The sequence below is a fragment of the Mustela nigripes genome, chromosome 13 (genome assembly GCF_022355385.1).
Source record: "Mustela nigripes isolate SB6536 chromosome 13, MUSNIG.SB6536, whole genome shotgun sequence".
Classification (NCBI taxonomy): Eukaryota; Metazoa; Chordata; class Mammalia; order Carnivora; family Mustelidae; genus Mustela; species Mustela nigripes.
The window spans coordinates 92,703,550-92,728,986 of record NC_081569.1 but is presented as its reverse complement, the minus strand read 5'-3'; the positions used below and the strand labels follow the sequence as shown (position 1 = coordinate 92,728,986).

The 25,437-nt window shown below is 36.7% G+C and overlaps 1 protein-coding gene across 2 annotated transcripts in view; it reads right to left on the bottom strand.

Annotated features, from left to right (window-relative positions):
- The window catches only part of TOGARAM1 (TOG array regulator of axonemal microtubules 1), an 80,814-nt gene that overhangs the window by 22,060 nt on the left and 33,317 nt on the right, over positions 1-25,437 (bottom strand). For both annotated transcript variants that reach the window (XM_059373131.1, XM_059373132.1), the window contains exons 7-12: positions 25,267-25,367; positions 20,593-20,745; positions 16,421-16,519; positions 15,030-15,205; positions 14,169-14,322; positions 3,623-3,776 (exon numbers count right to left, since the gene is read on the bottom strand). In XM_059373131.1, the coding sequence (XP_059229114.1) occupies positions 3,623-3,776; positions 14,169-14,322; positions 15,030-15,205; positions 16,421-16,519; positions 20,593-20,745; positions 25,267-25,367 (837 nt within the window). The remainder of the gene's footprint in view (positions 1-3,622; positions 3,777-14,168; positions 14,323-15,029; positions 15,206-16,420; positions 16,520-20,592; positions 20,746-25,266; positions 25,368-25,437) is intronic.

Sequence of the window (25,437 nt, the reverse complement as noted above, 5' to 3'; positions counted from 1 at the left end):
GAGAGGCAGGCAGAGAGAGAGAGGGAAGCAGGCTCCCTGCTGAGCAGAGAGCCCGATGCGGGACTCGATCCCAGGACCCTGAGATCATGACCCGAGCCGAAGGCAGCGGCTTAACCCACTGAGCCACCCAGGCGCCCGGAAGAATGTTTAACAAGTTAAGTACAAAGGTCTTGAAACATAAATGAGCTTGGGTGTTCAGGAAATAGCCAGGTGGCTAGAGTGGACAAACAAGGCACAGCATTCCCCTGGTAGGGGATGAGGGTACAGAAAGAGGCGAGGGACAGAAAATGAAGGACTTTGTAAGCTATGAAAAAGTTAATTCCCCCCCCTGGTTTTCTAAGGGGCCACTGGAGGGTTTTATGGGGGGGAATCCCATGTTCTGATTTACTTTCTTAGATCCATGGGTTGCTTCTAAGAGTGCTAGTTTCAAGACATTTAGAGATTTTCCAGGTATCGGTTCCTAACTTCTAATTTAATTCCACTATAGTCAGAGAACAAAATTTGTACAATCCGAATCCTTTTAAATTACTTATTCTATGTTACAAAATATTTTTCTTGGTAAATGTTCCTTATGGACTCAAAAATAATGTAAAGTCTGTTATTTTAGGTGGATTATTCTATAAATGCCAATTAGGTCAATCATGTCATTCAAGCCTTCTATATCCTCATTGATTTTCTTTCTTCTATTAATTAATGAGAGATGGTTGTTGAAGTTCCAACTATAATTGTGGATTTATTTATTTCTTCTTGCAGTTCTACCAGTTTCTGCTTAATGTATTCTGAAGTTCTGTTATATGATAAATAAAATCAGGATCACCTGATAAATTAACCTTTTTATCATTATCATTATAGAATGGCCCTTTTTATTTCTAATGTGAAATACAAAATTCTAAGATGGCACCCATGATTCCTGTACCGTGGTATATACCACCTGATAATACCCTCCCTTTTAGTGTGAATGTAAGGGGTTATTATTTCCCTCACTCTTGTTACATTATATAGCAAAAGGTTTGCAGGTCCTCCTACAGCTGATTCTCTGTTCATGTCTTTCTTCTAGTTTCTTCAACACATGGAATAGAATTATAACTATAGCTATAATGTCCTTATCTACTAATTCTATTTATCTGTATCATTTTTGGATTAGTTTCAATAGTTACCTTTTTTGCTTCCCATTATGGATTGTATTTCCCTGCTGCTTTGCATGCCTGGTAATTTTTTATTGGATGTCAGTCATTATTCATCTTATCTGAGATATTTCTGTATTCCAAAATTATTTTTGACCTTTGCTCTGGGATAGAGTTAGGTTATTTGATAAGTGTGATCCTTTTAGGCCTTGCTTTTATGCTTTGTTGGGCTGGGCCAAATCAGTCCTTAGCCTAAGGTTTATTTTTCCACACTAGGAAGCAAAACTCTTCTGAGTTTTATACTTGATGGCCTGTGAATTATGAGGTTTACCACTGTGCTGATGGGAAAAAAGTATTCAGGGATTGTTTCCTGTAATTTCATTCTAGCTCTGGCTTCAGGTAATTTATTTACATTTATGGCCAGACTAGTATTCAGCTAAACATTTGAGAAGAATTCTCTGAAGGTCTCCAGAGTTCTTTGTGAAGCTCCATCCTCTCTGACACTCTGCCTTGCAAACTCTAGTTATCCTGGCATCCCCAAATACCCAGCTCCATTTCCATCTCTGTTGGTATTTACATAGAATTCTCTTCTTTGAGCTATAACCTGGAAACTGTGCAGGAAGTTAAGTCAGGGCAATTACAGAGTTCACCTTATTTGTTTCCTGTCTTTCAAGTATCACTAATTTACACTGCCTAGTGAGGAATATTTTGAAAACCAATGTTTCATATATTTTGTATGATTTCTTTAGTTCTTTCAGATGTATAGGCAAATCTTATGCCTGTTAACCCACGCTGGCAGGAAGTAGGAAATCAAGAGTTCTGTTTTGGTATATTAAATTTAAAATGTCAGTAAGCATCAAAGTGAAAATGTCAAACAGGCAGATGGATTTTAAATTTAGAGGTCAAGAAGATACCCGGAATCAAGACATACATTCAGCTGAACGTAATCATTTAGAAAAGGGGTTGGCAAACTATGATTCACAGACTAAATCTGGACCCATCAGAATTTTTTATAAGTAAAGTTTATTGGAATATAGCTATACATGTTTGTTTTCATACTAAGGCTGCTTTTATTATTATTTTTTAAAGATTTTATTTATTTATTCGATAGAGAGAGATCACAAGTAGGCAGAGAGGCAGGCAGAGAGAGAGGAGGAAGCAGGCTCCCTGCTGAGCAGAGAGCCCGATGCAGGACTCGATCCCAGGACCCTGAGATCATGACCTGAGCCGAAGGCAGCGGCTTAACCCACTGAGCCACCCAGGCGCCCCCTAAGGCTGCTTTTACATGACAACTGCAAAGTGGAGGAGTTGTGATAAAGATATTTGGCCTGCAAAGCCTAAAATATTTACTATCTGGCTCTTTACAGAAAATGACTGCCAGCCTGGATCTATGGAATAAATGTAGGTTGAGAATGCCTCAAGAATGGAGCATTTTGAAGTCAAATAAAAAAAAGGAGTAAGAACATACTAAAACAAGAAAATAACCAAGAAACTCTTGATTTTTCAATGGTAAAATCAGAAAGAAGGGAGTGTCGACTGTGTCAAATGTTGCTAAAAGGGTAAGATGACCACTAAAAATAACCAATGTAGATTCAGCAAGATGACAACTTTCAAGGTTTTAGTGATGTGGTTGTCACGGCAGGGAGGATTGAGAGCCAATTAAAGGCTGAGAAGAGAATATGAGGTGAAAAAGTAGACAATGAGTCAGCCTTTTCAAAGACCTGGCTAAAAAAGGGGAATAAAAGAAATATGAAGATGTGCAGTTTAGGGAGGTTTTTTAAAAAACAGAGGATATTATAGCACATTTTAATATTGATGAATATGGTCTAGTAGAAGTAAAACTGAAGATATGGAGGATGGGAATGGAGAGAGATACTGAAGGAGTAGGAAAGGAAATGGAACAAGTACAGCCGGTATATGCTCCAGGTGGGCTGGGCTACATGGCTGCTGCAGCTATGCTGGTAATAGATAAGTATTTTCAGGATTGTTATAGGATGGATTTCACAGAGAAACACTTGGGGAAAAGGTGAGATTTGTATTTTAGTACCAAAAGGTTTATGTAATCCATAATAAAGCTAAACTCTATCTTTACATATAAGTTATAACTGGTAGTAAACAGTGCTATTAGGACAGGAGTTCAGTTACATTAGTAAGCTGAAAAAAAACTCAGACTAAGAAGTATAATAATTATTTCTGTGACTATTTTAATAGGCAATGTTTCAAAGTTTTTAATAAAAATTTTTTAGGAAACTTCTGGAACTCAGCTTAGTTTTATTTTATTTTATTTATTTATTTTTAAAATATTTTATTTATTTATTTGACAGAGAGAGAGATCACAAGTAGGCAGAGAGGCAGGCTCCCCGCTGAGCAGAGAGCCCAATGTGGGGCTTGATCCCAGGACCCTGAGATCACAACCCCAACCGAAGGCAGTGGCTCAACCCACTGAGCCACCCAGGTGCCCCCTCAGCTTAGTTTTAAAGTAAGGATGGTGAACTTACCAATCCTCGTCAGCTAAAAGCCTAAGAGCTTCTGTCAGTGCTATTTCTGGTTTGGAAAATGGCCGTAGTTCCGATGTATCCATTATTTCAGGACTATGGGTGACAGATGACATCCTTTCTTTATACTGTGGAATGCCTCCAGGAGAAGCTTCACCTAAAATAAAAAGAACATTAAATTTCTAATACCTGGATACCAAAGCTATTTAAAACTTTATTTTTTTATATACAAAATTACTTAATTATATCAAATAAAAATATATAAGTGGTTTTTCAGTCATGAGTCATATAATAAAGTCGAGCTTTAAGAAGCTAAAAATCAGGGACGTCTGGGTGGCTCAGTTGGTTGGACAACTGCCTTTGGCTCAGGTCATGATCTCGGAATCTCAGGATCCAGTCCTGCATCGGGCTCCCAGCTCCACAGGGAGTCTGCTTCTCTCTCTGCCCGTCTCCTCACTCATGCTCTCTCTCACTGTCTCTCTCTCAAATAAATAAATAAAATCTTTAAGAAAAATTAAAAGAAAACTAAAAATCAGTAAGAAGTATATGATCCCATTTTATAAAAACATATGGAGGGGCGCGTGGGTGGCTCAGTGGGTTAAGCCGCTGCCTTCGGCTCAGGTCATGATCCCAGGATCCTGGAATTGAGGCCCGCATCGGGCTCTCTGCTCAGCAGGGAGCCTGCTTCCTCCTCTCTCTCTGCCTGCTTGTGATCTCTCTCTGTCAAAAAAATAAATAAAATCTTTAAAAAAAATGTGTTTTACTATACAAATGACAACTGAAAATGAAGCTTCATAGTAAATAATTCTTTTCAAAAAAAAGATTTTACTTCTTCTAGATGGAGAGAATGCACGCACAAAAGCACATGCTGGGGGAGGAGTAGAGAGAGAGAGACACAAGCAAACTCAGTGTTGAGTGTGGAGCAAGCCTGGGGGCTGAATCTCAGGACACAGAGATCATGACCTGAGCTGAAATCACATGAGATACTTAACCTACTGAACTACCCATGACTCCCTGTATAAAGAATTCCAGCTGAATTCCAAAAATACAAATTTTCTGCTACCCACTAGAATTAATGGTCTATTACAAATCCTAAGACCATGTGTGGTAATAAGAACAATATTTTTTCCATAATCATTTACCAACCATTTTCCAGATGTAAGGCATTGCCCTGATGTCAGGAAAACAAATCATCATGGAGTGCTCAGGGTAATGCCTTGGGGGCACTGAATAATACAAGATACCTGCAGTGGAAGTATTAGAAAGGAAAAGATCAAAAAGATCAAATAAAATGTGTATTTGTATTTCTTAAAAAGATTTTATTTATGTATTTATTTGAGAGACAGTGGACATGTGCACAAAAGCTTGGGGAGGGGGGTAGGTGGGTTGGTGGCAGGGAGAAGGAAAGGGAAAGAATCTCAAATTCAGCACAGAGCCCTCAATGCAGGTCCTGAGATCAGGGCCTGAGCCAAAATAAAGAGTAGAACACTTAATCAACTAAGCCACCCAACTGACCCTACACTGGCTTTTTTAAATGGGTAAGGATGCATTCGTTATATTATGTTAAGAGGGTTTTTTTTTTTTTTTTATATTATTTATTTATTTACTTGGGGGTAGGGGAGAGAGAATAAAAGGGTGAGGCAGACTCCCTGCTGAGGAGAGAGCCTGAGATGGGGCTCAATTCCAAGGCCCTGAGATCATGACCTGAGCTGAAGACAGACCCTTAACTGAGAGCCCCACCCAGGCACCCACAAGATATTTTTAAAAAGGTAATATTAAACAGTAGAAAATGACTATCATAAACATATTTATTAACTTGTCCTATTTACTATTATCTATACTTCTTTCCCTGCTGTAACAATAACAGAGTATTTTTACAGCTTAGGTAAGAAGTTTTGTGGGGTTTTATCCCCTTAGATTTTATGACATTAATAAATAGTGAAATTATTTGAGAATGTTAGCAAATAGGCTTAAACTTAAATAGGCTTAAACACAAATGCCTATATTTAACTGGTTCTTTTTTTTTTTTTTTTTAAAGATTTTATTTATTTATTTGACAGAGAGAAATCACAAGTAGATGGAGAGGCAGGCAGAGAGAGAGAGAGAGAGAGGGAAGCAGGCTCCCCGCTGAGCAGAGAGCCCGATGCGGGACTCGATCCCAGGACCCTGAGATCATGACCTGAGCCGAAGGCAGTGGCTTAACCCACTGAGCCACCCAGGCGCCCTATTTAACTGGTTCTTAGGGACATGTTTAACCAGTAATTTTACAGGTCAACATCTGTTATCAGTCACACTCAACAATTATTAGTGATGAGAAGACAGCATTTTAAAAAGTTTTCTTAAAAAAAAAAAAAAAGTTTTCTATATTTCTAGCATTTTAAAAGAAATACAAACTAGGAACAATCAGTCATTTAGTTCAACTATCTTTTATATGTATCTTTGAGAGATGTTAAGGATGGTGACCAAGATCACATTTATATATTTATTTTTTCTGTACTTTTTGGTTTTTTTTTGTGGATACCTAGACTTCACACCCAATGTAAATTTCAAAATGTTTGCAATAGTTCAGTTTATTCCTTACTAACATTAAACAATAATAAAAAAAGCAATAAGCAATAATTTGGGGGTTTTTTTGCAGATTTTATTTATTTATTCAAAAGAGAGAGAGAACACAGAAGCAGGGGTAGCAGCAGGCAGAGGGAGATGCTGACTCCCTACCAAGCAGACAGCCCAATGTGGGACTCGATCCCAGGATCCTGGGATCAGGGAGACCTGAGCCAAATCAACTGAGGCCTAACCAACTGAGCCTGCCGGGTTCCCAATAAGCAATATTTCTTAATGTTTATGATAGTATATGAGATTTTTTTATTTCAATCTCTGATTTTCCCAAGTTTCTACTACACCTAAGATCTATTTAATATTTTTATTTATTTTTAACTTTTTAAAAATAAGCGAGGATGATTTTTGGGAACTTTTTTTTCCCATGCATTCATATTTTTTATAACTTTTAAAACATATTTTCTTTTTATTTTACTTTTTTCCATATTTGGTAAACTTCACTTGGAATACTGAAGGGTCCAAGATATGTAATTTTTTTTTTTCAAATATCAAGCAGTTTGTTCTTTATTTTATTTTTTAAAATTATTTTTTATTATGTTCAATTAGCCAGCATATAGTGCATCAGTAGTTTTTGATGTAGTGTTCAAAGATTCATCAGTTGCATATAACACCCAGTGCTCATCACCACATGTGCCCTCCTTAATATCCATCACTTCATTACCGCATCCCCTCCCAGCCTTCTGTAACCCTGTAGTTTGGTTCCTAGAGTCCAGAGTCTCTCATGCTTTGTCTCCCTCTCCGATTTCTTCCCATTCAGTTTTCCCTCCCTTGCCCTGTGGTCTTCCACGCTAGTCCTTATGTTCCATGTATGAGTGAAACCATATGTTAATTGTCTTTCTCTGCTTGACTTATTTCACATAGCATGATCCACCTCCAGTTCCATCCATGTCAGTGCAATTGGTGGGTATTCATCCTTTCTGATAGCTGAGGAATATTCCACTGTATATATGAACCACATCTTCCTTATCCATTCATCTACTGAAGGACATCTTGGCTCCTTCTACATGGCTATTATGAACATTGCTGCTCTGAACACTGGGGTGCCTGTGCTCCCTCTTTTCAACATCTATAACTTCGGGGTAAATACCCAACAGTGCAATTTTTGGGTTGTAGGGTAGCTCTACTTTTAGTGTCTTGATGAACCTCCATACTGTTTTTCCAGAGTGGCTGTACCAGCTTGCATTCCCACTAACAGTGTAATAAGGTTCTGTCTTCTCCACATTCTTGCCAACACTTGTTGCTTCCTATCTTGTTAATTTTTGCCATTCTAACATGTGGTTTTGATTTGTATTTCCTTGATAGCTAGTGACATTGAATATTTTTTCATGTGTCTGTTAGCCACCTGTATGACTTCTTTGAAGAAGTGTTTGTTTATGTCTTCTGTCCATTTTTTGATGTGATTATCTTTTTTTTTTTTTAAAGATTTTATTTATTTATTTATTTATTTATTTAAGAGAGAGACAGTGAGAGAGAGCATGAGCAAGGAGGTCAGAGAGAAAAGCAGACTCCCTGTGGAGCTGGGAGCCCGATGTGGGACTCGATCCCAGGACTCCGGGATCATGACCCGAGCCGAAGGCAGTCGTCAAACCAACTGAGCCACCCAGGCGTCCCTGATTATCTGTTTTTTGAGTACTGAGTTTGAAGAGTTCTTTATAGATTTTGGATAACAGCCCTTTGTCTGTAGTGTCATTTGCAAATATCTTCTCCCATTTCATGGGTTGCCTCTTGGTTTTGTTGACTGTTCCTTTTGCTGTGCAAAAGCTTTTGATCTTGATGAAGCCCCCAAAGTTCATTTTTGCTTTTGTTTCCCTTGCCTTTAGAGACATGCCTTGAAAGAGGTTGCTACGGCCCAGGTCGAAGAGGTTACTGCCTATGTTCTCTAGGATTTTGATGGATTCCTGTCTCACAATGAGGTCTTTCATCCATTTTGAGATTATTTTGGGGTATGGTGTAAGAGAATGGTCCAGTTTCATTTTTCTGCATGTGGCTGTCCAATTTGCCCAACATCATTTATTGAAGAGACCATCTTGGTTCCATTGGATATTCTTTCCTGCTTTGTTGAAGTTTAGTTGACCATAGAGTTGAGGGTCCATTTCTGAGCTCTCTATTCTGTTCCACTGATTTATGTGTCTGTTTCTCTGTCAATACCGTACTATCTTGATGATCACAGCTTTGTAATAGAGCTTGAAGTCAGGCATTGTGATGCCCCAAGCTTTGGTTTCTTTTTCAACAATCCCCTGGCAATTTCGGGTCTTTCCTGGTTCTATACAAATTTTAGGATTGTTTGTTCCAGCTCTATAATAGTATTTTGAAAGGTATTTCACTGAAGTGTAGATTGTTCTGGGAAGCAACACATTTTCACAATGTTTCTTCTTCCATATCCATGCACATGGAATGTTTTTCCGTCTCTTTGTGTATTCCTCAGTTTCTTTTCATGAGTCTTCTATAGTTTCTGGAGTACAGATTCTTTGTGTCTTTGATTAGGTTTATTCCTAGGTATCTTACAATTTTTGGTGCTATTTTAAATGGAATAGATTCCTTAATTTCTCTTTTTTTCAGTCACATTGTTAGTATATAGAAATGCAACTTATTTCTGTGCACTGTGGGAGTTCTAGAAATTTTGGGTTGGAGTCTTTTCGGTTTTCCACATAAAGTATATTTCATCTGCAAAGAGAAGAGAGTTTGACTTCCTCTTTGCCAATCTGAATGCCTTTTCTTTTTGTTGTCTGATTGCTGAGGCTAGGACTTCTAGTACTATGCCGAACAAAAGTGGTGAGAATGGGCATTCCTGTCATGTTCTTGACCTTAAGGTAAAAGCTCTGTTTTTCCCCTTGAGAATGAAACTTGCTGTGTACTATTTATGATATTGAGGAATATTCCTTCTGTCCCTATATTTTGAAGAGTTTTAATCAGGAAAGGATGATGTATTTTGTCAAGTGCTTTTTCTGTATCAATTAAAGGGTCATATGTTTCTTTTTTTTTTTTTTAAGATTTTATTTATTTATTTGACAGACAGAGATCACAAGTAGGCAGAGAGGCAGGCAGAAAGAAAGAGAGAGAGAGAGAGAGAGAGAGAGAGAGGAGGAAGCAGGCCCCCTGCTGAGCAGAGAGCTCGATATGAAGTTTGATCCCAGGACCCTGGATCATGACCTGAGCAGAAGGCAGAGGCTTTAATCCACTGAGCCACTCAGACACCCGGATCACATTTTTCTTGTCTCTTTTGTTAATGTAATCTATCACATTGATTGATTTGCAAATATATGATTTCTTTTTTATAGAAAATTTCCCTGGGAAGCCATCTGGCCCTGAACTCTTTTGTTTTTTTGGGAGGTTTTTGATTACTGTTTCAGTCTCATTACTGGTTATTGGTCTAGTCTGATTATCTCTTTCTTCCTGTTTCAGTCCTGGTAGTTTATAAGTTTCCAGGAAGGCACCATTTTTTCCAGTTTGCTTACTCTGTTGGCATATAGTTGCTTTATTTCTAATAATTATTTTCTAATAATTGTTTCTATTCTAATAATTGTTTCTATTTCCTCGGTATTAGTTGTGATCTCTTCCCTTTCTTTCATGATTTTATTGATTTGGATCATTTACCTTCTCTTTTGGATAAATATGGCCAGAGATTTATCAATTAATTCTTTCTAAGAACCAGCTTCTAGTTTTATTGATCTGTTCTACTGCTCTTTCGGTTTCTATTTCATTGACTTCTGCTCTAATCTTTATTATTTTTCTTCTCTTGCTTGGTTTCTGTTTGATTTGCTGTTCTTTCTCCAGCTCCTTTAGGTATAAGGTTAGCTTGAGCATTTGGATTTTTCTGCTTTCTTGAGAGAAGCTTGGATGGCTATGTATTTTCCCCTTAGGACAACCTTTGCAGTATCCCAAAGATTTTGGACCAATGTGTTTTCATTTTCATTTGTTTCCATGAAGTTTTAAAATTCTTCTTTAATTTCCTGGTTGACCCAATCATTCTTTAGCAGGATGTTCTTTAATCTCCAAATGTTTGAATTCCTTCCAATATTTTTTTCTTGTGATTGAGCTCTAGTTTCAAAGCACTGTGGTCTGATAAAATTCAGGGAATAATCTCAGTCTTTTGATATTGTCTGAGACCTGATTTGTGACCCAGTATGTGGTCTATTCTGGTGAATGTTCCATGTGCACTCGAGAAAAATGAATATTTTGTTGTTTTAGGGTAAAATGTTCCATATGTATCTACAAAGACCATCTGGTCCAAAGTGTCATTCAAGCTCTTATTTCTTTGTTGAGCAGCTTAGATGATCTGTCCACTGCTGAGAGGGGAGTGTTAAGGTCTCCTACTATTAATTTATTATTATTAATATGATTATTTTGGTTAATAGATGGTCTCTGTAGTTGGCTGCTCCCATGTTTGGGGGGGCAGAGATATTTAAAATTGTTAGATTTTCTTGTTGGATAGACCCTTTAAGTATGATATAGTGTCTCTCTACATCTCTTATTACAGTCTTTGGTTTAAAATCTAATTTATCTGGAATGAGAATTGCTACCCCAGCTTTCTTTCGAGGTCTGCTGGCATGACGAATGGTTCTCCATCCCCTGATTTCCAATCTGGAGATGTCTTAGGTTCAAAATGAGTCTCTTAAAACAGCATATGGATGGGTCCTTTTTATCCGATCTGAAACCCTGTGCCATTTCATGGGAGCACTGAGGCCATTCAAGTTGAAGGTAACTATTGAGAGATATGCATTTAATGCCATCACATTGCCTTTAAAGTCCCTGTTTCCCCTAACTACTCTCAGGATAGCTTCCTTGGCTCTAAGATATGCAAGTTTCACTATTATATGCCAGGGTGTTGGTCTATTTCTTTTTGATGTTGGGAGGGGTTCTCTCTGCCTCTTAGACATGAATGCTTGTTTCCTTCCCCAGATCAGGGAAGTTCTCAGCTGTGATTTGTTCAAATATACTTTCTAGTCCTCTCTCTCTCCAACCAGTTAGGAATCCCAATAATTCAGAGTCTTTTCTCATGGGCTTCCAAATGCCTGTCCCTATCCTCCTCGGCTTCCTTCCTTTCTATCAGCTTCTCTTCTAGATCACTAATCCATTCTTCTGCCTCATTTACCCTGGCTGTTAGTGTATCCAGTTTAGACTGCATTTCATTCACAGCAATTTTGAAGTTCAGCCTGATTAGATCTCATTTCTGCCCTTAGAGATTCTATACTGTTGCTAGTGCTTTTCTCAAGCCTTGCTATTGACTTCATAATTGCTACCCTGAAGTGTATCTCTAACATCTTGCTTATATCAATATCCATTAGATTTCTGGCAGAGGACATTGTCTCTGATTCTTTTCTTTGTTGCAGAGTTCCTCCTCCTAGTCATTCTGTTGAGGGACATGGTTGAGGGAATGTACCGAGTCCAAAATATCAACTATAACCCAAAAAAAATACACATTAAGAAAAAATCCAAAGCGGTTGAAAGCTACCACAGATACACCATCAAAGCCAAGACGATCCAAAACAATTTAAAAAAAAAAAAAAAAAAGAGAAAGAGACAAAAGAAAAGAAAAAAGGGAGAAAGGACAGAGATTATAATCTCTCAGGGTGGACAGTTATCTGCTTGTTCCTGCTTGATTTTTGGTCTCTGTGTTAGAAAAAACTATATTCCAAAATTGCAAAGAAATCAGAACTTACATATATAGCAAGATAAAATTGAATAGAGTGAAAAATGGACTATAATGGGGTGTAAATATATAAAACATATATGTGAAAAAGAAAATAAAAGTTAAGAAGTGACTTAAAAACATAGGCTGGGAAATACGAATCTATTTGAAATGGGAGCAGGGTTAAAAAAAAAAAAAAAGAATAAGAGAAACTAAAAGAGAAATATAAAATTTTAGCTTGAAGTATAAGCCAGTCATGAGGAAACACCAGGAGCTTCCAATATTATTTTCCCCTGGTGCTTAGTTTTACAGTTCTGTAGGAAATAAGCTTAAGCTTATTCACCTGTTCTTCCAATCTGTCTTCTGGAGGAGGGGCCTGTTGCTCAGCTTCCCAGGTGTCTTTGCCTGGGTGGAGTTGCCCCAAACCTTGTCAGAGAGGGCGCCCGGGTGGCTCAGTGGGTTAAGCCGCTGCCTTTGGCTCGGGTCATGATCTCAGTGTCCTGGGATCGAGTCCCGCATCGGGCTCTCTGCTCAGCGGGGAGCCTGCTTCTTCCTCTCTCTCTCTCTGCCTGCCTCTCTGCCTACTTGTGATCTCTCTCTGTCAAATGAATAAATAAAATCTTTAAAAAAAAAAAAAAAACTTTGTCAGAGAGATGGGCTTAATGTGAGCTGGTTGGCTGAGCTGCTTTAATTTCCTGGTGTCTTTCCACTTCTCTTTAGAGGGACAGACCGAATATGGCTGTGCAGAAATCTCCAGCTGAAAGCCGCAAAGTCACAGTCCACTCCTCTCAAAAGATCCTCCAGGTCAATCTGTCTCCCCTTCTGCATGTATCAAACTCCACAGACTTGTGCATCTTCTCAGTGACATCTTCTCAGTGACGGGCCAGTTGCCTTGATTCTCAAATGTCTTTGCCCCACCCAGAATTGTTCTGCCCTTGCCTAGGTTCAGGCTAAGTAATCCCGCTCAGGTTTGCTCTATGTCGTTTTTGTTCCCTGAAGGCTTTCTGCACAGCTTTCGAGGATGAGAACGAACATGTTGACCTCCCCAAATCTGGCCCTAGAGCCAAAAGCTCAGAGCCCCATTCCTCTGTGAGCCCTCAGAGAAAAGCAGTCAATCACTCCTATCACCTAGCTCTCTAGCCACACTCTGTGCTCACTGGCCTGTGACCAAGCATTTGTATCTCAGGTGCCCAACCCTATGTGGAGTCTCCAAACCCAACAGGCTCTTGTGGCGTGCTCCCACACCACTCCCCCTGGGGAATGAAAGAAGGCTCTCCCCCAGTTCAGCCGCTTGTTGGACCCCTGCTCGAACAGGATCTGACTGTGCCTCGGTTCACCGTTTATGGCAACCCCAAGGTGAGAGACCACTCCTGGGCTCACTGATTGCAGCTGGCTTCCCTGCTCCGATACATGGGAACTCTGCCACACTCAGGCACCCCTGGTCTTCCTGTGACCCTGAGGATCTTGAGACCATACTGTCCCAGCAAGGGTTCAACCTCCCACTTAGCTTCCTGAGTCCTATTTAATATTTTCAAAAACAGCAAAGGAAACATGAAAGCCATTCTTGGCCAGGTATAAGAGCTAGTAAATACTGAATGGTAGACTGAATAAGTGATAAATACAATGATTTTTTTAAAATCATGATCTGATTTAAACTAACTTCACAATCTCATTTAACCCCAGCTATAAAATGGGACACAACTCCTTAGTGAAGCAGGAATATTTGCAGAGAGCACAGAAGAGACCTTTGAGATAATTTGGATATTTTTAGGGACAGAAAACTAAGGCATTTTTCCAGGTCAGAATGTTAATTAAAAGGCAGGCCTGATAATTATGAAGCCAGGTCTGTCTACTGACTCCTACTAGCTTTAGTGCTCTTTTCATCACAAATGCACTTAACCATATGTGGTCTCTTAAGCTTAACCAGCATTTGTGACATTATTCTTTACATTTAAACAAATTACCGGAATCTGAAAACACTAAAGATGGTGACCTTTTTAAAGAGGTCCCTCCTTTCAATGGAGGGCTGAAGGAAATATTTTCTAAAGGGGAACTTTTATTTTTTGATATTCCCACCTCATCTCCAAAAATATGTAAGTCTAGAAGGGAGAAAAATAGTCATTCAACTTCTTTCTTTATGAGAAATAATATTTATTATAATAGTTAGAAGGCTACTGGGTCTTACAAATTTCAATGTTATGGTTCAACATATTCCATTATTAGCCGTCCGTTAAACCACAGGTACACTAGCTTTAGAATAGTATCAGCTGAAAAACACACCAAAAGTTAAATTCCACTTACTTTCAGACGTCTTCTTCTCAGTTCCTGTAGTTTTCATTCGCTCCCAGGAATTCTGTTCCTTCTTTTCACAATCTTTAATGTCAAAAAGTTCTTTTTCCTCTTTTCTCTTTTGTCTCATCTTGTCATAAGTAGATTTTGAAATAGAAATTTTAATCTGAATTAAAAAGTTGAAATATCTGTAAGTATTCAGGGAGTTTGTTATTTAACATAGCTATCTTCATCTCTGGCAACTACATAGAGACATTGTCTACATATAAAAAAGTAAGTTATATATATTTTTAGTCCTTATTTTAGGAATTCTAAAATTGACTAGCAGGGTGTCTGGGTGGCTCAGTGGGTTAAACCTCTGCCTTTGGCTGAGGTCATGATCTCAGGTCCTGGGATAGAGCCCTTCATCGGGCTCTCTGCTCAGCAGGGATCCTGCTTCCCTTCCTCTCTCTCTGCCTGCCTCTGTGCCTGCTTGTGATCTCTGTCAAATAAATAAATAAAATCTTAAAATAAAATAAAATTGAATAGAATTACATGATGCTAACATCATAACTGAATTTGTACCTGAGGACACCAGTCTGTTACTCCTCGAGTGTCCTAGAAAATTGTTGAGTATGTAAATACACACACACACACAAACATAAAGTACATGTATAGTTTAAAGTATACTAGATACTTTATACCAGAATGAGAATATTTTTGCTGGAAAGAAAAATAATCCATTATTTAAATGATTAAGGATCAGAAATTTCAATTATCCTGGGATTTTAAAAATTTTAATCAAAACACCTTCATCACCCCAAATCTGATGAACACAGCACAATTAAATAATATAGGCTTGAGTTTATCCTAATAATCAGCAAATAATCTTACATCCTTTTCATTCTCAATATCAACATATGATGGAATATTTTGCTGGACTGCTCTTCCATAAATCCCTGATGGTGGTTCAATGTTTTGTTTAGTTGAAAATGCATCTCCATTTTCCACAGAAGATATCACTGATTGGCTGCAGGCTGCTGGTGCTGAATTTGGACTTCCAAATACACCTGAAATTAACCCACCATCAAATTGCCATTAAGTATTTATGTGATCACACTCTAATAACAAAGTTAAAGACAAGCTCTTGACTTTAAGAAATAAACAATATAGTTAGTAAGAAAAACATGTCAAATAATAATAAATATAAAAATAAATCCCCTAACAGGATAATCATACAGGTATCACTAGACATTTCACAATATTAATTGAGAACTGCATATTGTAATAACGAGTTTAAATGAAGGAAAGGTTGATATGATGTGTGTTTAAGATGATTTCAGTGCAAGGATTTGAGCTGGAATTAGAAGACACAATGAATTTGGGCAGGTAAATGAAGGAGGAGGAAGGGCATCCTATAAGATGGTAATGCTTAGAAGAAGAGCTGAACAAGTATAAAGCATGTAAATGAAGTGAATAACTCAGTTTGGTTAAGAACAAGGCAGAAGAATAACAGAAACTAAGTTTGCAAGGGTAGGTTGGAGCCAATCTGAGAAGGGCCTCAAATTAACTTAATGATACTCTACCAAGCAAACAATTAGGAAAGCTTTCCAAGTATTTCATCCTATTTCACGGTATTTATTAAAAATAAAATGTCGATCATCAATGTCTATCATCACATTCTACCTTTTTGATTAAAAAAGAAACTAACTGAGATGTGTTAATTAACTTGATGGGGGAATCCTTTCACAATGTATATGGATATTAAATAATCACTTACAGTTTTATTTGTCAATTATACCTCAATAAAGTTGAAAAGAAAAAAGAGTTTTAAAGAATATTTGCAAATATATTGTTCAAAGGTCCTCTAATCCTCCAAAAATATGTAATTCTGATTTGTCTATACTCTGTATGGAAAATAATGAAATTATATTAAATACTAAGCTGATAAACTATAATTAAGGACTATTATTTGAACTTAAACTGTGATAAAGCTGTCTTAGCTATCCTAAAAATGTCTTAGAAGTCCCTAAGCTGCAGCTGTTACATAAAGTATCTCTCTGAAAATTACTCACATGAATTTACTTAGTTTTGTTAGAAGACAGAAATCTAAAATTAAGTAATCACTTCTAATTTTTTCAATTTAATAATTTCTTAAAAAGAAAGTTCTAATAAAAAAAGTTCTGATCAACACTTGAATCACATTCTTCTTTGTTCTTTAATGATATCCCCTGCTTATGTGTGGAGAACACATACAATTAACAAGCTAAATAACTTGGAAATACCTTTTCCAACAACAACTACTGAGTCTTCTGGTAAGGTATTTGTGGATATGAAGTCAAAACTGGGAATTTGCTGTAAATTTGATGATGACCCTGTAAATGCTAAAGAAACAAACAAAAAACCCCACATTTTAATATTGTTGTTATATAGTATTTTAGGATATTATAACATGGTCCTTTAAAACAGAAAATTTTATTTCATACATGGATTTTATAATTTATTTATTCACACTTATTTATTAATTCAATAAATATTTGAAATTAGAATACCTTGTTTGACTAGGCAGTAGAGAGAAAAGAGACCTTCCTTCCCCTAAGGACTATATACATGGCAGAGTTAAGAATGGGAAGATATACAAGAAAATAATCACAGCATGAAAAATGAGCAACAAAAGGTAACCATGAAGGAAAGCCTCTGACTTCTAAAAACAGCCAAGTCAATCTCTCAGCAATCTGTAATTTTCTAGGTTAACTTTCACCTCAGTGTGCGATTATTTGTTTAATTATTCTACTACTCTGTAAGCTCTATGGAGATAGGACCCATGTCTGGTTTCAATTATGCTTTTCCAGAGCCTCTTAGTAGGACATATAGTAGGTTTTCAATAAATATATGTTAGATGAACGTTATAAGACAGAAAAAATGAAAAGCAAAGTATAATTAATTTGGGGTCTACAAATAGATACCTCAGGGTAGACTCAAAAGGTGTTAAGTGACAAAGGAAAGCAAATTTCAGTAAATGCAACAATTTGTTCAAAATCTGTCCATAAAGTGTATACATAGTCTGTCAAGAAATGACTGAATAATTAGACAAATCTCAAGAGGAAACATATAAAGAACATGTTATCCTTAAGTAGTTTAACTTCATTTATCAGGCTGATATAACTAGTCATTTTTCACACTACTAGTCATTTTTTACTTTTACTTTTTACACTATATTTTCTTGTAAACAAAACACTGAAAGAAATGTTGCTCACTGGGTCTCAACTGTAAAATATAAAGAAAAAATAAGCTTAAAAGACTCTTGACACATAAGCTAATTTTATTTAACCTTTTTGTTACTTCTATCTCATTCATCCAAATAGTGAAAGAGAAAACACTAACTCATAAAAGCTAGTTTGCTAAGCATTATCAGTAGTCACTTTCTTAAGTCATTAATTGGGGCTTCATATGAATATGCTAGAAAATGGGCAGGTTCAAAGGAACAACCAGCAAAGGAGTGGAATGGGAAGAAGTGGTTCTGAAAGCAAATCTTAAAACCGTCTGAAGTTTCTTACAAAATGAATCCATTCATATATGCCACCTATTGCCAATATTTCTTTTGGAAGTTGTTTTATTCCCTTGAGCGCTGTACTCAAATGTCACTTTAATCTGATTGTTTAAAGATGCAATGTTTGAGGGACTGTATCCAAGGCTACAATGTTAGTTTGGGTTGGCTCATCACTGCTCCATTCATTTAACATGTGGTATTGGACACCATTACATGCAAAGCCTAATAGGAATAAAAAAATGCAATACCTTTACTTTTAAATAATTTATACTACTCCACACCAGTTAAGTGGGGAAGAAAACTTTCTAAAGAAATGGATTCTAGCCAGTATTCAAAAAGCAGACATGCTATGAACACATTAGGATCAGAAACAGACATCTAGGCTGACTGTACATTGCCACCTAAGAAAACTTCCAGTACTAAGAATGCCAGAGCACTGGGAATGAAAAGAGTAGTAAGAGATAATGTAGTAAGTTCAGCTGACGCAAGATTATTAAGGGATTTAAAAATTATGCTGCAGGGGTGCCTGGGTGGCTCAGTGGGTTAAGCCGCTGCCTTCGGCTCAGGTCATGATCTCAGGGTCCTGGGATCGAGTCCCGCATTGGGCTCTCTGCTCAGCAGGGAGCCTGCTTCCCTTCCTCTCTCTCTGCCTGCCTCTCTGCCTACTTGTGATCTCTCTCTGTCAAATAACTAAATAAAATCTTTAAAAAACAATTATGCTGCAGAGCACAAAATCTATTCTGTGGGAAACAGGGAACCACTCAAGGTTTTGAGTATGGAAGAGATGGTAACTATACTTCAAAAAAGTTAATTCTGGAAGGGTATGGAGCCTGGAGTAAAAATGGATAAAATAAGAGGCAAGATGTCTTATTCAGAAAGCTATGGCAATTATCCAAGGAAGAGATAATGAAGGCCCATATTAAACAGAACTGGTAGGATCGTCACCACTGCCTAAACTTGGAGGGTAAGGAGAAGTAGACAAAGATGACTCTAAAGTTTTAAGTCCACATAACTGGAAAAATAGTAATGCTACTAATAAAAATAAAAACAAAGAAAAAAGGAACTGGTCCTTTTCGTCCTAAAGGAAGGTTAGTTTGGTTTTTGAGCATGTTTATTCTCCTGACCAAAAAGATAAATAGGTGTTTGGTTTAGAGTTGGAAGTATGTGTATGAAGTAATTTTCTGGACTAGAAATAACAGCTGGTCAAAAGTTATAAACATTTTTATGATTCTGCTGTCCAAAAAAGGGTGCCAATAGTAGTGATAAAAGATATTCAGCAATTATTTCAAAGCAATTTCTAAAAAAAGAAAATTAAAAAATTGTATGTTAGGGTATGAGTTACTTTTAGGAAAAAAAAATTTTTTTTTTAAAGATTTTATTTATTTATTTGAGAGAGAGACAGTGAGAGAGATCATGAGTGAGGAGAAGGTCAGAGAGAGAAGCAGACCCGTGGAGCTGGGAGCCTGATGCGGAACTCGATCCCAGGACCCCAGGATCATGACCTGAACCGAAGGCAGTCGTCCAACCAACTGAGCCACCCAGGCGTCCCAGGAAGAAAAATATTTTTGTATTGATTATCTTTACATGAGAAATAAAATATATAAGTAAATAGGAAAAAACCCTGTCATTTTCTTTTGTAAAAACAATGAGAGAGAAGAAATCTTTCACAAAGAACAGATATTGAATCACATCGTGGATGAAATACTTTAAAAATTTACCAAAAAGAAAGATAAAAGAAAAAAAAAACATTCCAAGCAACTTTCCTTTACTCAATTTATTTCCACAAAAAAACAAACCAGATGTCCTAAAATGCCTGACTGCCTACACAGATACACAGATATACCCACACACCCACACATATGTGACTTCAGATGATCAGAAATAACAAAAGTTAAAAAAAATAAAATGTCTTATCATCTGCAAAAATAAAAAATAAAAAAGAATAACAAAAGTTGACCTACTATAATCATGGTTGCTACAAATAAAAAAATGACAGCTCCTTAGAGTTACTAGGAGATTAAATACCTAAATACAGTGACTTCTTATTACTCTATTTAAATATTTATTCCCTTTAAAGTAACTTCCTCGGAGCGCCTGGGTGGCTCAGTGGGTTAAAGCCTCTGCCTTCGGCTCAGGTCATGAACCCAGGGTCCTAGGATTGAGCCCCACATCGCGCTCTCTGCTTAGCAGGGAGCCTGCTTCCTCCTCTCTCTCTCTGCCTGCCTCTCTGCCTACTTGTGATCTCTGTCAAATAAATAAATAAAGCTTAAAATAAATAAATAAATAAATAAAATAAAGTAACTTCCTCTTTATCCTAAAGGAAATTTTAAAAAATGTAGCTTTAATAGGTTCTCTGAAATAATGAAGAGAGCAGTCACAGAGGAGCTGCTTGCTCCACTAAATTTTTAAAGGAAAAAAAAAAAGAATGCAAATTACTAATAATGGTTAGTGATAACAAAGAAGCCTTCCCAGGTTCTACCATAGGAAAACTATATTCCTGTTTCCACAGTTTTATTCCATGGTTACAACCTAAGTAGGCATCTGGGACTTATTTATTCACATGATTTTTCTACCCCATTTTTGTGCTAAAATGTCTTGTAAAATGTGTGTGTTTGTGTGTGTAATCTTGGCAGGGGAGACGTCACCAGAGATTCCCGAGTTTTAACTTCATATGTAGTCACTTCCCTACTCTGGCTTCTCAGGCAAGTCCATTAAACAATACATGAAACCTCTATGTTCTCTTATTTGGCAAAATTACTGAAGCAATAACACATCAGCAGAGGGGTAAGAAAAATCTCAAAACTGAGAAATCTCCGCTTATTGGCATGCTTAGGGAGAATTCTAACACACTTAATTTAGGATTTAGAGACATTCAATTTTAAAAATTAATTTGTGACATTTACTAACCTTTTGTATGTTTATAATGTCTTGGGGGTTCCTTATTTTGTATTTTGAAAACACTAGGAGAAATGTCATGGGACCTATCATCTTCAAAATCACCACATCCAAACCCATAGTTCATACGTTGACCAATTATGCTTACACTGGATGCTGTAATCCCTATAAGATAAAAATACATAAAAATATTTATTTGAATGATTCAGGTAATAGTATACATAGGTACGTATATCCCCTCTAAATCTATCTTGCCTTCTAGGACTTTTAAAAAGGTCAGCAATGTAACATTAGAAATTATAACATTACAGTAATTTAAAGAGTTTTATCTTATTTTAAATTTTGTTATACTTTTTACTAGCAGTTAAGAACATTTATTTTAAACTATATCCACAACATTTTATAAAACAGGCTTTAAAATTACAATGAAATACAAAATTTAATGTTTGGAAGAGATAACCAAGAATATATATATTTAAAATATTACAGGCATTTAATTTTTAAATGACATATAAACCTTTATAGCAAAAAGAACAATTTTTAAATCTAGAATTTTTAAACTGTATCCTGAGAGATATTTTCCATTTCTCTCTTCTCTCCTACTCTTGTGTAGTAGGTCTACCCTGGTGTGGCTGGTGAAGCAGTACACTCCAGTGACTAAACTCAGAATCTGTAATTATACTTCCTGGCTTTAAGTCATAGCACTGCCACTTAAACTGCTGACAGAATCTAAGCAAGAAACTTAATCTTATTTTTAAAAATAGGGGATAATAGTATTACCCCTCCAGGATGGTCGTGAGGATTAAGTAAATAGGGATACTCTAAATAGCCAAATCGGGGCACCTGGGTAGCTCAGTCAGTTAAGCATCCGACTTTTTTTTTTTTTTTTTTTTTTTTAAGATTTATTTATTTGAGAGAGAGTGCGAGAAAGCATGAGAGGGGAGAAGGTCAGAGGAAGAAGCAGACTTCCCACAGAGCTGGGAGCCTGATGTGGGACTCAATCCCAGGACTCCAGGATCGTGACCTGAGCCGAAGGCAGTGGCTTAACCAACTGAGCCACCGAGGCGCCCCTAACCATCCAACTCTTGACTTTGGTTCAGCTAATGATCTCAGGGTCCTAAGATCAAGCCCCAGGTCAGGCTCCTCATTCACTGGGGAGTGTGTTTGAGATTCTTTCTTTCCCTCTCCACCTCTCCCCATACCAATAAATAAATACATCTTAAAATAATAAAAACAAAAACCCTAATGTGGGTCTCCTTTTAACAAATATCAAAAAATTTTAATCTATATTTGAACGTTTCAGCTGACCACCCTATACCAGTACTTTGAAGCTATTAAAATCACAAAATATCTACTAAATGGAAAATCCTACATAATATATATTTAAGTCACCATCTATTTTCATATGTATAGTTCCCTACAAATACCACTAGGTAGTAGTAACAAAACACAATTTGTTCTTAAAATTATTATGGTTTTTTTTTTTTTAAATAAAAAAACAGGATCATGAGGGAGAAGGGGTGGTTGGTGGCAACCAGTCAACAGAGGACTGCCGGGTAAAAGACAACAAAAGTCACTTCACAGACAGTCAAAAAATATTTGGTGTTAAATGATAGAGAACTTCTGGGAGTAACGTGGATATCTGTCTATATTCCTCTTAGTTTTTATTTTATTTTATTTTATTTATTTATTTGACAGATTGAGAGAGAGAGAGAGCAAGCAGTGGCACTGGCACAAGCACAAGAGAGTGGCAGGCAGGAAAGGGAGAACCAGACTCCCTGCTGAGCAAGAAGCCTAATGCAGGACTCTATCCCAGCACCCTGGGATCATGCCTGAGCCGAAGGCAGATGCTTAACCAACTGAGCCACTCAGATGTCCTGAACTCTTCTTAGAAGTTTTGATAGTTAATCCATAAAGATAGCATCATAAAGATACTGGATTTAGGTGCAACTGTTTTTTATTAATAGCAGGTATTACTAATCTGATGCTACAAAAAAAAGTCTACTATAACATAATTCAGGAAATGTTCCTATATAAATGACCTATAGCACATTTACCTATGTGCTATAATAGGGAGTGATGGATTACATGTGGAAATATTTACTGGAAATGAGGACACAAAGACAAGTTGGATTTATAGTATCTACATAATTATTTTTTTTTTCAGATAGTCTTTACTCTAAGCATTAACATTTTTATGCTTTATCAATTAAATGATAAACTTGTAGGAATCATTTACTAAACCCTATCTATTCCACAAAAAAAAAAAAATGTAAACCCAAGTTTATAAAATCCTAAACTGTTAGCAACGTTACATTTAGAGGGCATATTAAATTTAACCAAGAATATCTCACTGTGAATTCAACAGCAGAATTTCCAAAACTTGATCTTAGAAATACTTATTTATTAAAAATAAAGACTTTTAACTCTGAAGATCAATTCACTAGTTGTGAGGTGAGGTCCAAGAATCTCTGTTACAAGTATCCCTGGTGATCCCAAGGCAGGTAAGTTTGAGAAATACCAAATATTAGACAAGTTTGGCAAACACCAAATATTGTATATAGAAGTATGTACTGCTCTAAGAACTTTTTCACTTTACTAAAACTTAAGTGGCTTATGAGGTCAGGGGGAATTTCAAATCTAGGCTTTCTAAATCTATTCTTTTTTAAATCCAAACATATTCTTCCAGAAGAGGGCTTCACTTTTGCAAAGAAGACACACGTTACCAATAACTTACATAATGTTATGAAGAATTTACTATAATAATCAGCCTTAAAAAGGGATTTAGGAATATGTTTAGGTGTTATGTTTCTTTGTGTCTCCTCCTTTAAGGGAATAAAAGCCAGGTGTCTATTATGCATTAGGTGCTTATACTCAAATGTTCATTACTCCTTCTCAAGGTTTACATTACCAGATGAGGGAACTGCATTTCAAAGCAGTTAAATCACTTGCCCAGCTCATGGATGTGGTCAAACTGGGATTCCATCTGGGGTCTTTCAGACTCCAAAACACATAAACACTGTCTTCCTGTGCCTAACAGATTAACTAACTCTTTGTGGAAGCCAATATACCAAGCATGTATGGTTGAATTAGGCATTCATGATAATAAAGGCACTAGGTAGGTAATCAGAGGTAAATAATCTCTGGGGATTGAGAACCTGAGAGTCCAAAGAAGTAAAATAATGCCAATACCACTATAAAGATGTCAGTGCAAAATGTAAAGATATCACGAAAGAGGTAATAATCAATTTTTTTGTCTGAATGGGGAGGTTTTACAGAAAAAGCAACTGAACAGTTTTTCGAGCTGAATTGGGTGTGGTATGGATTCCACATTTCACCCAGAAGAATTTGTACATGTAACTACAAAAAGAGAGGAAATGGTATTGAAAGTGGTCTGATTTAACTGGAATACAAAATTACAATGAAGGAAGTGAAATATGAGGCTGGAAAGGTAGACAGAGACAGATCGTGGAAGAATACCCTAAATATATTAAGGCTGGACAATACAGTCAGACTTGCACTGAGGCGAACTGATTATAGACAATGAGACTAAAGCCGGAGAAAAATCTTACAAGGCTAAGAAAGAAAGGAATGAATAAAAGTGATAATGGAGACTAAAAAGAGAAGATGAAATTAAGACATATTTCGGGGCAAGAAATTTTAAAATATTAGTAGACAAATACAAACATACATAGCTTTTTAGAGAGGAAATTATATATAAGGTAGAGTAGCTTCAAAGTTGTTAGGACTTTTATACTGAGATCATGTGAAAATAAATGCCAATGTGTTATAATTCACTCATAATCCAAAACAGTGCTACCCATCATAAAGAAGAATCACATGCAGTTTCCATCCTAAATAGATGAGAATCTAAATAATCTCCAAAAGATTACTAATAACTAAATCTATTTTCTGAAAAGTGATGCTATACATTAGAGACTTCCAGGTTAGTTCACGAAATTCTTAACAAGATACAAACAAACTTAACTATGTTACTGTGTTTAAAAAAAAAATTGTCTTTTGTGATGCCTAGTGGCTTCCAAACTATGCTGCCTATTAGAATCACCCTCCGGGCTTTCAAAACTCTGCTGGCCAAGTCACATTTCATATCACTTAAACCAAAATGTCCAGATGGAAGAGCCAGGCTAAAGCACACCTATGAGCTTAAAGGGGGATCAATTATTTCAGTAAATATTTTTTCTTCCAAGAATAGTACAGTACTTATTCTTGCCAAAAAAGCTCTTGTGAGGAGTTAAAAAGATGATTAGTCTTAACTGGTAACTATAAAAATTCTACATCTGAAATGCATTTTTTATATCCTTTAAAAATCATACTTTCACAATTATTATATGCTCTCCCTGATATGAGGAACTTGAGAGGCAGAGTGGTGGGTTTGGGCGGGTAGGAAAGGAAAAAATGAAACAAGATAGGATTGAGAGGGAGACAAACCATTAAGAGACTTAATCTCACAAGACAAACTGAGGGTTGCTGGGGTAGGGGTGGGATGGAGACGGTGGTTGGGCTATGGACATTGAAAGGGTATGTGATATGGTGAGTGCTGTGAAGTGTGTAAGCCTTCACAGACCTGTACCCCTGGTGCAAATAATACATTATATGTTAATAAAAATAATTGATTAAAAAATCATACTTTCTATAAAATGTATTTATAAAATAGCTATAAAATACCTGCAGTGGCGCTTTGGTCAGCTATCTCAGAGTTTCTATTCTTTGCAGAAGAAAGTCTTGTTGGACAAGGCTTTGATCCAAATGTTGGAAATATGTCTGACCTACAATGAAACAAAGTAATTTCAATACACATTAAAGATAGTAAAATATTCTTAAATATTAAGGCAGGAG